This window comes from Bombina bombina, chromosome 1, assembly GCF_027579735.1.
Source record: "Bombina bombina isolate aBomBom1 chromosome 1, aBomBom1.pri, whole genome shotgun sequence".
NCBI lineage: Eukaryota > Metazoa > Chordata > Amphibia > Anura > Bombinatoridae > Bombina > Bombina bombina.
In genome coordinates, this window is record NC_069499.1 from 610,896,435 (window position 1) to 610,910,350 (window position 13,916).

A 13,916-nucleotide genomic window follows, 5' to 3' on the forward strand; every position below is an offset into this window, starting at 1 on the left:
CTTATTTTCCCCTCCTTTCTTCAAATATCCCTAAACCCCCAACTTTCTCTAACTGTTGATAATAACATTACCCCAACCTGGCAGAAGTTTATCCACACGCTGTTTAAAATTAGACAGCGGCACCAGCCGCACTCTAGGTCAGTTGTTTTTTCAACCAACAAACAGCCGCTCCTCTTGTAGTTGGGCCCTCCGGTCACCTTAGATATCACAGTACTCTTGTGTAGGTTTCAAGCCGTTCTCAGATCAATAGCAGCTTAGTTTCACAACTTTCTTCTAGCTTTTGATGTTTTACATATCAGGTAAGCATAAATTATATTTTCCATTCCACAGCAATATATGACAGTAGTACTCGATACAGAAATAGAATCCTCACATAAGGAAAAGTAAACTATTGCACAGCAATATACAACATGTGTACACATAAGAAATATACTGTAGTTACCTCTTACAATAAAAGTTAAAGTACTGCATAGCAATATATAACCGTAGTACAGATATAGAATTTACTCCAGTATCTTCTCACAATGAAAGATCAACCATTGCACAGTAATATATAACATCAGTACAATATATGGAATACACTGTAGCATCCTTTCACAGGTCAAGGTATACTATTGTACGGCAATAGTAAAAAGTCCCATGGATTTCAATACCATTTGTATGCCGATGACACCCAAATCTACCTCTCTGCACCAGACCTACCTCCTTCCTTACTAACCTGTGTCACTTACTGTCTTTCTCATATCTTATCTTGGATGTCCTCTCACTACCTTAAGCCAAAATCTCCACCCCCCAATTTTCTATAACTGTTGATAATTCCATCATTACCCCTACTCCGCGTGCCCGATGTCTTTGGGTCACACTGGACTCAGCCCTTTCTTTCACTCCTCACATTCAGTCCTGGCTAAATCCTGCCGATTCCACCTTAAAAAACATTAAAAATTAGTAATTTCCTTACACAAGACACAACTAAGATTTTAATCCACTCTCTCATCCTTTCCGGCCTCGACTATTGCAACTCCATCCTCTCTGGTCTACCTAGCTGCTGCATAGCGCCTTTACAATCCATAATTAATGCCTCTGCCAGGCTCATCTTCCTTACACGTCGCTCTTCATCTGCTGCACCTCTATGCCAATCCCTTTACTGGTTTTCTCTTGCCTCCAGGACTAAACACAAAATCCCCACTCTGCCATACAAAAGCCTCAACTGCACTGCTTACAATAATAATAATAAATATAAAGATTTGTAGACTGCAGAAACCTCTCAAAAGTGTGAGTATACTATTGTATAACAATATATCACAGTAGTAGAAAGATATACAATATGCTGTAGAATCCTCTCCAAATAGAGATATACTATTGCACAGCAATCTGGTATCCTCCCACAATAAAACATATACCAGTGTATAGCAATGGTTAACAATTAGAGAACATACCCTAACAAGGGAGGATAGACAGCAATGGGCTACGGATAAGTTTAAACAAGTGCTGCAAAGCTGAATAGGTGTGCCTACCAGGACCAGTCTGCAAAGCATACATTACTTACATTATAAAAATAAAATCTGAGTATGTACCCTTTAAAGAAACTAGCTCTATAGGGACAGTTCCTGCTTGTTCCATATCATGCAAGGGACACCAAGGACACCACAGTAATTAAATGTGTACAATAGAAATACATGAAAAACACCCTTACCTGTGAGAGAGTACAGCAATAAATAAATGTGGATACCAGTCACTTCTTAATAAGAGTAAGTAGTAAAAAGGGTAGGAAAATAAAGAATACTTCCGTTATTGATCCCCTCTGTCTGCGAGAGTGTACAGTAATGAAAACCAGTGCAGACAAATTACTACTTATTATGAAAGTGTTTCCAAAAATTATCGTGTGATGCAGTAAATCCCGGCTTTTGTTGGGAGGGGAAATTTTAAAGGGCACCACAATAAAGTGCAAAAGTGTAGTCCCTATAGAGCTAGTTTCTTTAAAGGGTACATAATCAGATTTTATTTTTATAATGTAAGTAATGTATGCTTTGCAGACTGGTCCTGGTAGGCACACCTATTCAGCTTTGCAGCACTTGTTTAAGCTTATCCATAGCCCATTGTTTCTTATGCCTACTTGATTGTCAGCGCCAAGCTCAGCAATCAGTTCAGCTCCGGGAGAGATGCAGAAGCAATACCCTGGTTCACGTAAGACATTCCTGCAAACTATTTTGTACTTGTATCTAAAGGAACCCATAGCATGCTTGTGACCACAGCTCTTACTAGGAGATTTACATTTCACAGCGAGTACTCTTCTATGTCCCTCTATTCCAGGAACCCTCAATTGAGGGAAAATTTGGGCCTAACATCCCTGTAAATCTTAACACCTCTATCCTTTCTTCCTTGACAAAGCAAAGTAGTAAAGTAATGGGAGAGAGGGAAGTAGGAGGAATACTTAAAACTTTGTCCACAAGGATTTTCGTGGACTATCACCACCTTAGAAAGAAAAGGTCAGGAAAACGTCCCACCTCTCTTCCAGTAATGCACTGCATGCCCAAGTAAGTAAAACATAAATACAGCAATTTTAAATTTTTTTATAAAAATGTGTCCCATTGGTGAGCAAAATGATAACGCTGGTAACCGATATGAAGCGGTTAGAGCTTAGAGCTGTTTTGCAGTCAATAAAGAGCTATACACCTAATAATTAAAATCTTTCATTTGCACCACAAGTTATTAAGGTGGTAAAAGGGCTATGGAGAGTCCTATAGACTCCTGTAGAAAGGAATGCGGCCAAAAAAAGCTTAAACTGTATAGAAAGTGCAGTCTGCAGGTAGGTAGGCTGTCCCCCCCCCAAGGCTATGCTATTCTATGTGCAAGTATCTACAAATAACCTGTGGGCTATGTGAGTGCTGGTAATCTCTTACCTGAAAGAAGCACTCCTCCCACTGATCTTACAAGGCAAATAAATGTAGCTGTATTTAGTAGAGAGCCCATCCAGAGCTGTAGATACAACAAGCAGATGATCTGACAAGAAAGTACTTTAAGTCCTACAGAAGGAGGCTAAGGGACAAGTCCCCCTGACATCTGAAGGTAGTTATGGTTGAAATACCAACAGGGAGATACTGCGCCAATAACCTGGTACTCCTTATTCCCAAGCTTCTGTCTTGCAGTAAGAATTTTCCTCACAGCAGCTTTAGATGATTCTGTCCAAGGGGATATAGGTCTGAGCTCCAAAATAATCCAATATAAAATGTACTAGATGACCTCTCTCTCAAATCTCACTCCTGGGAGGCAGAAAACAAAACTGAGTAGGGAGGGGAAGTGGGAGAGATTAAAACATCTTGTTGTTGGGGTTCTCTACCTCCTCCTAGTGGTGGGAATTCAATCCCATGTGTCATGGCAATGTGGACTTTAATCATCAAATAAAAGTAAAATGTATAGTTTGCCAAAACACACAATCTCATATCCCCTAACTAATTTTCAAGTGATAATCGTGATCTCCAGCCCTAATGAGGCACCTCTGCAGTAAAATGGAGAGGGAACTTTTTGAGCCCCTATAAAAACAGAGGCGTATGATATTTGATGCAACTATTTTATGGTGTGTGTGTATGTGTATGTATGTATGTGTGTGTGTGTGTGTGTGTGTGTGTGTGTGTGTGTGTGTGTGTGTGTGTGTGTATGTATATATGTATATATATATATATATATATATATATATATATATATATATATATATCAGCAAATAAAAAAAATAAGCAATAAAAGATCATGCTATCTCAAAAGCAATAACAATTGTCTAGAATAATGATGTCAAATTTACAGGGAATAGTGAACAATCACCAAATTGTAAAGGTATAGTGACCCATCAGCTAGGTAATATGGGTGGTCAGATAAACTTCAAAGGCTTGAGTAAAAAAAAACAACAACATTTTTTTCTAAGGATAAGTTCCATAAATAAAGTATAACTCCACATACAATAAGTACATTAACAAATGAAGAAAGAAAAAAACAAATTTATTTTTGCACTTATTTCACAGTGGTGAGAGTCCACAATCCATTACTCCTGCAAATGACTCTTCATGACCACTAGGGGGTGGGGGGGCAAAGATTCCCAAACCCAACAACTCTATAAAACCCCTCCCCACCTTACTGATAATCAGTCTGACGTATAAGCAAACAAGAAAAGTATAAAAATAATTAGAGCAAAAAAGGAGCAGAGGTTTAAAATTTAAATTTGGTTCTCTTTCATACAGGTGTTTAGAGTCCATAATCCATCACTCCAGGGAAACTAATACCCAAGCAGTAAAGTCCATTAGTATTGAGGGTGGGAGAAGCATATACATACAGTACATGCAAACATAATAAAACTTAATCAATACAAAGACTACTATCTAAAGGACTTCCTACCAAAGGATGCTTCGGAAGAAGTGAAAAAGCATAAAAAATGGTAAAATGAAGCAAAAGTATTAAAAAAAAGACCAGATAGCTGTACAGCAAACTTGGTTAACAAAAGATGCCAAAAAAAACAAAATGTATCAACTGACCCGGAAAAAAAGGCAGAAATCCATAAAGGAGGATTTCCAAAAAAATAATTAACCAAAGAACAACTTAACCAAGAAGCCAAAAAAAAAAAAAAAACAGCTGAAGTCAACTTGCCCTTTTCTAGAACTAGAAAACAGAATTTATGTTTACCTGATAAATTTATTTCTCCAACGGTGTGTCCGGTCCACGGCTTCATCCTTACTTGTGGGATATTCTCCTCCCCTACAGGAAATGGCAAAGAGAGCACCCAGCAAGAGCCGTCCACATAGCTCCCCCTCTGGCTCCGCCCCCCAGTCATTCGACCGACGGTTAGGAGAAAAAGGAGAAACTATAGTGTGCCGTGGTGACTGTAGTGTATAAAGAAAGACATTTTTCAAACCTGGTTAAAAACCAGGGCGGGCCGTGGACCGGACACACCGTTGGAGAAAGAAATTTATCAGGTAAACATAAATTCTGTTTTCTCCAACATTGGTGTGTCCGGTCCACGGCTTCATCCTTACTTGTGGGAACCAATACCAAAGCTTTAGGACACGGATGAAGGGAGGGAGCAAACCAGGTTACCTAAACGGAAGGCACCACGGCTTGCAAAACCTTTCTCCCAAAAATAGCCTCCGAAGAAGCATAAGTATCGAATTTGTAAAATTTGGCAAAAGTATGCAGAGAAGACCAAGTCGCTGCCTTACAGATCTGATCAACAGAAGCCTCGTTCTTGAAAGCCCATGTGGAAGCCACAGCTCTAGTAGAATGAGCTGTAATCCGTTCAGGAGGCTGCCGTCCGGCAGTCTCATAAGCCAATCGGATGATGCTTTTCAGCCAAAAAGAAAGAGAGGTAGCAGTAGCTTTCTGCCCTCTCCTCTTACCAGAATACACAACAAATAAAGATGATGTCTGTCTGAAATCCTTTGTTGCTTCTAAATAGAACTTTAAAGCACGGACCACATCTAGATTGTGAAACAAGCGTTCCTTCTTTGAAACTGGATTCGGACACAGAGAAGGAACAACAATTTCCTGGTTAATATTCCTGTTGGAAACGACCTTTGGAAGAAAACCAGGCTTGGTACGTAAAACTACCTTATCTGTATGGGATACCAGATAGGGAGAAGTACACTGCAAAGCAGATAATTCAGAAACTCTTCTAGCAGAAGAAATAGCAACCAAAAACAGAACTTTCCAAGATAGTAACTTAATATCTATGGAATGCATGGGTTCAAACGGAACCCCCTGAAGAACTGAAAGAACTAAATTTAGACTCCAAGGAGGAGTCATGGGTCTGTAAACAGGCTTGATTCTAACAAACGCCTGTACATCTGGCACTGCTGCCAGACGTTTGTGTAATAAAACAGACAGAGCAGATAGCTGTCCTTTTAAGGAACTAGCTGACAAACCTTTACCCAGACCTTCTTGGAGAAAGGAAAGTATCCTAGGAATTTTAATTTTATTCCAAGGGAATCCCTTGGATTCACACCAACGGATATATTTTTGCCATATCTTATGGTAAATCTTCCTAGTTACAGGTTTTCTGGCTTGAACCAGAGTATCTATGACTGTATCTGAAAACCCACGCTTAGATAGAATCAAGCGTTCAATTTCCAAGCAGTCAGTTGGAGAGAGACTAGATTTGGATGTTCGAACGGACCTTGTACTAGAAGATCCTGCCTCAAAGGTAGCTTCCATGGTGGAGCCGATGACATATTCACCAGGTCTGCATACCAAGTCCTGCGTGGCCACGCAGGGGCTATTAGAATCACAGAGGCCTGCTCCTGTTTGATCCTGGCTACAAGCCTGGGAAGGAGAGGAAACGGTGGAAATACATAAGCTAGGTTGAACGACCAAGGCGCCACTAATGCATCCACCAGTGTCGCCTTGGGATCCCTGGATCTGGACCCGTATCAAAGAACCTTTGCGTTCTGGCGAGACGCCATCAGATCCATATCTGGAATGCCCCATAGTTGAGTTAACTGGGCAAAAACCTCCGGGTGGAGTTCCCACTCCCCCGGATGAAAAGTCTGACGACTCAAATAATCCGCCTCCCAGTTGTCCACTCCTGGGATGTGAATTGCAGATAGGTGGCAGGAGTGATCCTCCGCCCATTTGATGATCTTGGATACCTCTCTCATCGCTAAGGAACTCTTTGTTCCCCCCTGATGATTGATGTACGCTACAGTCGTCATGTTGTCCGACTGGAACCTTATTAATTTGGCCTTTGCTAGGTGAGGCCACGCCAGGAGCGCATTGAATATCGCTCTCAGTTCTAAAATGTTTAATCGGGAGAAGAGACTCTTGAGCTTTCAGAGAGTCCCAGACTGCACCCCAGCCTAAGAGACTGGCGTCGGTCGTGACAATGACCCATTCTGGTCTGCGGAAACTCATTCCTTGAGACAGGTGATCGTGAGACAACCACCAGCGGAGAGAATCCCTGGTTACCTGGTTTACTTGAATCTGGGGAGACAAGTCTGCATAGTCCCCATTCCACTGATTGAGCATGCACAGTTGTAATGGTCTTCGATGAATTCGAGCAAAAGGAACTATGTCCATTGCTGCAACTATCAATCCTACTACTTCCAGGCACTGAGCTATGGAAGGCTGAAGAATAGAGTGAAGAACTTGACAAACGTTTAGAAGCTTTGACTTTCTGACCTCTGTCAGGAAGATCTTCATTTCTAAAGAATCTATTATTGTTCCCAAAAAGGAACTCTTGTTGACGGAGACAGGGAACTCTTTTCTACGTTCACCTTCCACCCGTGAGATCTGAGAAAGGCTAGAACAATGTCTGTATGAGCCTTTGCTTTGGAAAGAGACGACGCTTGGATTAGAATGTCGTCTAGGTAAGGTGCTACAGCAATGCCCCTCGGTCGTAGAACCTCTAGAAGGGACCCTAGCACCTTTGTGAAGATTCTGGGAGCAGTGGCTAAACCGAACGGAAGAGCCACGAACTGGTAATGTTTGTCCATGAAGGCGAACCTCAGGAACGGATGATGATCTTTGTGGATAGGAATATGCAGGTAGGCATCCTTTAAGTCCACGGTAGTCATATATTGACCCTCCTGGATTGTTAGTAAAATTTTCCGAATGGTTTCCATTTTGAATGATGGAACTCTGAGGAATTTGTTTAGAATTTTTAGATCCAGAATTGGCCTGAAAGTTCCCTCTTTTTTGGGAACTACAAACAGGTTTGAGTAAAAACCCAGACCTTGTTCCGCTGTTGGAACTGGGTTTATCACTCCCATTTTTAATAGGTCTCCTACGCAATGTAAGAATGCCTGTCTCTTTATCTGGTCTGAAGATAAGCGAGACATGTGGAACCTTCCCCTTGGAGGAAGTTCCTTGAACTCTAGAAGATACCCAAGAGACTATTTCTAGTGCCCAGGGATCCTGAACATCTCTTGCCCAAGCTTGAGCGAAGAGAGAAAGTCTGCCCCCTACTAGATCCGGTCCCGGATCGGGGGCTACCCCTTCATGCTGACTTGGTAGCAGCAGCAGGCTTCTTGGCCTGTTGACCCTGGTTCCAGCCTTGCAATGGTTTCCATGCTGGCTTAGGCTGGGAAGAGTTGCCTTCTTGTCTGGAGGCCGCAGAGTTAGGATTCGGTCCGTTCCTGAAATTGCGAAAGGAACGAAAATTAGATTTGTTCTTAGCCTTGAAAGGCCTATCCTGTGGGAGGGCATGTCCCTTTCCACCAGTAATGTCTGAAATAATCTCTTTCAATTCCGGCCCGAAAAGGGTCTTACCCTTGAAAGGAATATTAAGCAATTTATTCTTGGACGACACATCCGCCGACCAGGATTTAAGCCAGAGCGCTCTGCGCGCCACTATTGCAAACCCTGAATTTTTCGCCGCTAACTTAGCCAATTGGAAAGCGGCATCCAAAATAAAGGAATTAGCCAACTTTAGTGCGTGAATTCTGTCCATGACTTCATCATATGGAGTCTCTTTTTGGAGCGAATTTTCTAGTTCCTCGAACCAAAAATAGGCTGCCGAGGTGACAGGAATAATGCACGAGATTGGTTGAAGCAGGAAGCCTTGCTGAACAAATATCTTTTTTAGCAATCCTTCCAATTTTTTATCCATAGGATCTTTAAAAGCGCAACTGTCCTCAATAGGAATAGTTGTGAGCTTAGCTAACGTTGACACTGCCCCCTCAACCTTAGGAACCGTTTGCCATGCGTCCCTTCTGGGTTCAACAATGGGGAACATTTTCTTGAATATAGGAGGTGGAACAAAAGGTATACCTGGCTTTTCCCACTCCTTAGTCACTATATCCGCCACCCGCTTGGGTATCGGAAAGGCATCAGCGTGCACTGGGACCTCTAAGAATTTGTCCATCTTGCACAATTTCTCTGGAATTACCAAAGAATCACAGTCATCAAGAGTAGTTAGGACCTCCTTAAGCAGGGCGCGGAGATGTTCTAACTTAAATTTAAATTTTACGACATCAGTGTCTGCCTGCTGAGAAACTTTTCCTGAATCAGAAATTTCCCCCTCAGACAGGCCCTCCCTCACTGCCAATTCAGATTGATGTGAGGGTATAACTGATAAATTGTCCTCAGCGCCAACCTGCTCATCTTCTGTATTTAAAACGGAGCGGTCGCGCTTTCTAGGGTAGGATGGCAGTTTGGATAACAGATTAGCTATTGAATTATCCATTACTGCTGTTAACTGTTGCATAGTAACAAGCATTGGCGCGCTAGATGTACTAGGTATCGCCTGCACGGGCAAAACTGGTGTTGACACAGAAGGAGAGGATGAGGAACTATCCCCACTACCTTCATTAGAAGAATCATCTTGGGCAATCTTATTCAATGTGGCAGTACTGTCCATACTTCGTTTGGACGCTATGACACAATTTGCACAAACATTAATTGGGGGAACCACCTTGGCTTTCATACACACAGAACATAAGCCATCTGAAGGTATAGACATGTTAGACAGAATTTGGCAGGCTAATAATGCAATAAAAGCGTTTTTAAAGAAAAGCGTTACTGTCCCTTTAAATAATAAACAGGCACACTTTATTTCTGATATATTGAAAAACAATGAAGGCAATGTCCGATTATTAAAATTTTTTACCCAAGAGTCCTAATGCCCTGAAAGTATTGCACACCCTTAAAATGAGCAAACCGGAGCTATTTGTTCAATTAGACAATTTTAGTACACTACAATCACAGCCACAGCCTTGCTGCGGCTTTTTACCTTCCCTGAGAGTTATTCAGCAATGAAATAAACCTTCCAGAGTCCGTTTTAGGATGCCACAGGACCCCTCACATGAAGCTGCATGCACTGCCATGAAAGTAAACTGCGCAACTGAGGCGCGAAAATGGGGCCTCCTTCCTCTGCATACCAGAGTGAAGCGGCCTTCCTGACTGAAATAGCCGTCTAACTCAATGCCAGGCGATAAAAAACGTTCCCAAAGTGCTTTTAAGTGCACAAAACACTCTAAATGCCATTAAAATATGAAATAAAACAATCGATTTAGCCCACAAAAGTGTCAACCAGTGTATAGCCCATTTGTAAGCCTTAATCTGTTATGAGTCTGAGAAAATGGCTTACTTACCCCTTAAGGGAAAAATGACAGTCTTCTACCATTAGCATGTCTTGTTAGAAATATGACTGATCATACCTTGAGCAGAAAAGTCTGAAAACTGTTCCCCCCAACTGAAGTTCTCTGGGCTCAACAGTCCTGTGTGGGAACAGCAATTGATTTTAGTTACTGCTGCTAAAATCATACTCCTCTTTAAACAGAACTCTTCATCCTTTTCTGCTTTAGAGTAAATAGTACAAACCGGCACTATTTTAAAATAACAAACTCTTGATAGAAGAATAAAAAACTACAACACACACCACATACTCTTTACCATCCCCGTGGAGTTGCTACTTGTTCAGAGCGGCAAAGAGAATGACTGGGGGGCGGAGCCAGAGGGGGAGCTATGTGGACGGCTCTTGCTGGGTGCTCTCTTTGCCATTTCCTGTAGGGGAGGAGAATATCCCACAAGTAAGGATGAAGCCGTGGACCGGACACACCAATGTTGGAGAAAAAAAGAACAGACAGACTAGAGGATTGACTGCTATTCTAGGTAACTTGCAGAAAAAAAAACTACAAAGCACTGACAACATCCACAGCCCTCTGAGGAGAAATGGGCCTCAACTCATTCTGAAAACCCTTTTCACAAAAGAACATCAGAAGCACCTTCATTCTTGACCTACGTCCAGCGTAGGCAAAGAAAATACTTATTACTAGTAAAGTGGTAGGGGTTTTATAGAGCTCTGGGGGTTTGCGAATCTTTGCCACCACCTAGTGGTCAGGAAGAGTAATTCCCATTAGTTATGGATAGTAGATTCTCACCACTTGTATGAAAAAAAAAAAGAAATTACAGGATGTGTATCTTAAAAACTAATGGTCCCTCCCCACTGATTGCTAGTTGGGCACCCACATACTGAAGGTTTAAAGGAGTATCTACACCAGCACAGAGAAGGTTGGGGCAGTGTGGATATAGACTTGTTTTAGTTATCAACCCTCAACCCTACACAAAATCTAATATTTCCATATAGACATTCATTTTTCTCTAGTGTTTTAAAATGTCAGCTATAAATTAGCGAATATCGGATTTGTAGGGTTTAGGTAACACTTATCCAGCTTTTATTTTTAAAAAAATACTTTTGCTTTGTTGAGTGAGTTTGAACAGAAATATTAGCATAAATACGAGAAATAAGAATTTTGTAAAATTATAAAATATATCTAATATTAAAGACCTACTAATTTTCTCTGTAAACTTCAACATGTGCAGATGAACAAATATTATACATTTTATCTTACAATTTTTAATTTTTATTAATCAACATAGGTATAAAATCCTAAAATGTTAAATGTTTTGGGTAGGTGAAATATGCTAAATGTGGGACCATAAAATGTGCATGTAAAGTTGACATTCATGCATCAATGCATGAGTGTGCAAGACAGGGATGTGAAAAAGATCAGCTCTGAAGGGGTTAATAATTCAGGTATCATAAAAGAAAGTGGGATAGAGAAGAAATGTAGCTTAAACAGGACTCCTATTACCTCCTCCAGACTGAAGAGAACTCCACCTATTGGAGCACCAAAAGCCACCGACACTCCAGCAGCAGCTGCTGCAGACAGCACCTAAAGTGTAAAGATAAATCATAAATACAAAATCTACAAACCAACCTCATACCACTGTAGTACTAATAAATACTCAATAACTTAAAGGGCCACTGTAAGTAAATATTTTCTATGCCTGTTACTAACTAACTACCCCAAATACGCTTTTTATCAATAGCATTTCATTAACATATCTCTACCGTATATCAGAAATCTTGTCTGCAAATTTAATTTTTTTCCAAACCCACTCCGTGGGTATCCTTTGCTCTGTACCAATCCGTTTACAATACCTAGGTTTCAAAAACATAATTTATGTAAGAACTTACCTGATAAATTCATTTCTTTCATATTAGCAAGAGTCCATGAGCTAGTGACGTATGGGATATACATTCCTACCAGGAGGGGCAAAGTTTCCCAAACCTCAAATGCCTATAAATACACCCCTCACCACACCCACAAATCAGTTTAACGAATAGCCAAGAAGTGGGGTGATAAGAAATAAGTGCGAAAGCATAAAAAATAAGGAATTGGAATAATTGTGCTTTATACAAAAAAAATCATAACCACCATAAAAAGGGTGGGCCTCATGGACTCATGCTAATATGAAAGAAATGAATTTATCAGGTAAGTTCTTACATAAATTATGTTTTCTTTCATGTAATTAGCAAGAGTCCATGAGCTAGTGACGTATGGGATAATGACTACCCAAGATGTGGATCTTCCACGCAAGAGTCACTAGAGAGGGAGGGATAAAATAAAGACAGCCAATTCCGCTGAAAATAATCCACACCCAAAACAAAGTTTAAATCTTATAATGAAAAAAACTGAAATTATAAGCAGAAGAATCAAACTGAAACAGCTGCCTGAAGTATTTTTCTACCAAAAACTGCTTCTGAAGAAGAAAACACATCAAAATGGTAGAATTTAGTAAAAATATGCAAAGAAGATCAAGTTGCTGCTTTGCAAATCTGATCAACCGAAGCTTCATTCCAAAACGCCCAGAAAGTAGAAACTGACCTAGTAGAATGAGCTGTAATCCTTTGAGGCAGAGTTTACCCGACTCGACATAAGCATGATGAATTAAAGATTTCAACCAAGATGCCAAAGAAATGGCAGAGGCCTTCTGACCTTTCCTAGAACTGGAAAAGATAACAAAAAGACTAAAAGTCTTTCGGAAAATCTTAGTTGCTTCAACATAACATTTCAAAGCTCTAACTACATCCAAAAAATGCAGTGAACTCTCCTTAGAATTCTTAGGATTAGGACAAAATGAAGGAACTACAATTTCTCTACTAATGTTGTTAGAATTCACAACCTTAGGTAAAAATTTAAAAGAAGTTCGCAACACCGCCTTATCCTGATGAAAAATCAGAAAAGGAGACTCACAAGAAAGAGCAGATAATTCAGAAACTCTTCTAGCAGAAGAGATGGCCAAAAGAAACAAAACTTTCCAAAAAAGTAATTTAATGTCCAGAGAATGCATAGGTTCAAACGGAGGAGCTTGAAGAGCCCCCAGAACCAAATTCAAACTCCAAGGAGGAGAAATAACAAGTTTTATACGAACCAAAGCTTGTACAAAACATTAAAAAAATCAGGAAAACTAGAAATCTTTCTGTGAAAAAGAACAGAAAGAGCAAAGATTTGTCCTTTTAAGGAACTTGCAGACAAAACTTATCCAAACCATCCTGAAGAAACTGTAAAATTCTAGGAATTCTAAAAGAATGCCAAGAAAAATGATGAGAAAAACACCAAAAAATGCAAGTCTTCCAGACTCGATAATATATCATCCTAGATACAGATTTACGAGCCTGCAACATAGTATTAATTACGGAGTCAGAGAAAACCTCTATGACTGAGAATCAAGCGTTCAATCCCCATACTTTCAATTTAAGGATTTGAGATCCTGATGGAAAAAAAGGACCTTGTGATAAAAGGTCTGGTCTTAACGGAAGAGTCCATGGATGGCAAGGAGCCATACGGACAAGATCCGCATACCAAATCCTGTGAGGCCATGCTGGAGCCACCAGCAGAATAAACGAACGCTCCTTTAGAATTTTGGAAATCACTCTTGAAAGAAGAACTAGAGGCGGAAAGATATAGCAGGATGATATTTCCAAGGAAGTGACAATGCATCCACTGCTTCCGCCTGAGGATCCCTGGATCTGAACAGATACCTGGGAAGCTTCTTGTTTAGATGAGAAGCCATCAGATCTATTTCTGGAAGTCCCCATATTTGAACAATCTGAAGAAATACCTCTGGGTGTAGAGACCATTCGCCCGGATGTA

General features: G+C 40.5%; 1 protein-coding gene across 2 annotated transcripts in view; it reads right to left on the minus strand.

The window, feature by feature from the left end:
* CLCN5 (chloride voltage-gated channel 5) overlaps positions 1 to 13,916 on the minus strand; it is a 526,001-nt gene that overhangs the window by 57,393 nt on the left and 454,692 nt on the right. For both annotated transcript variants that reach the window (XM_053698989.1, XM_053698988.1), the window contains one exon: positions 11,571 to 11,651. In XM_053698989.1, the coding sequence (XP_053554964.1) occupies positions 11,571 to 11,651 (81 nt within the window). The remainder of the gene's footprint in view (positions 1 to 11,570; positions 11,652 to 13,916) is intronic.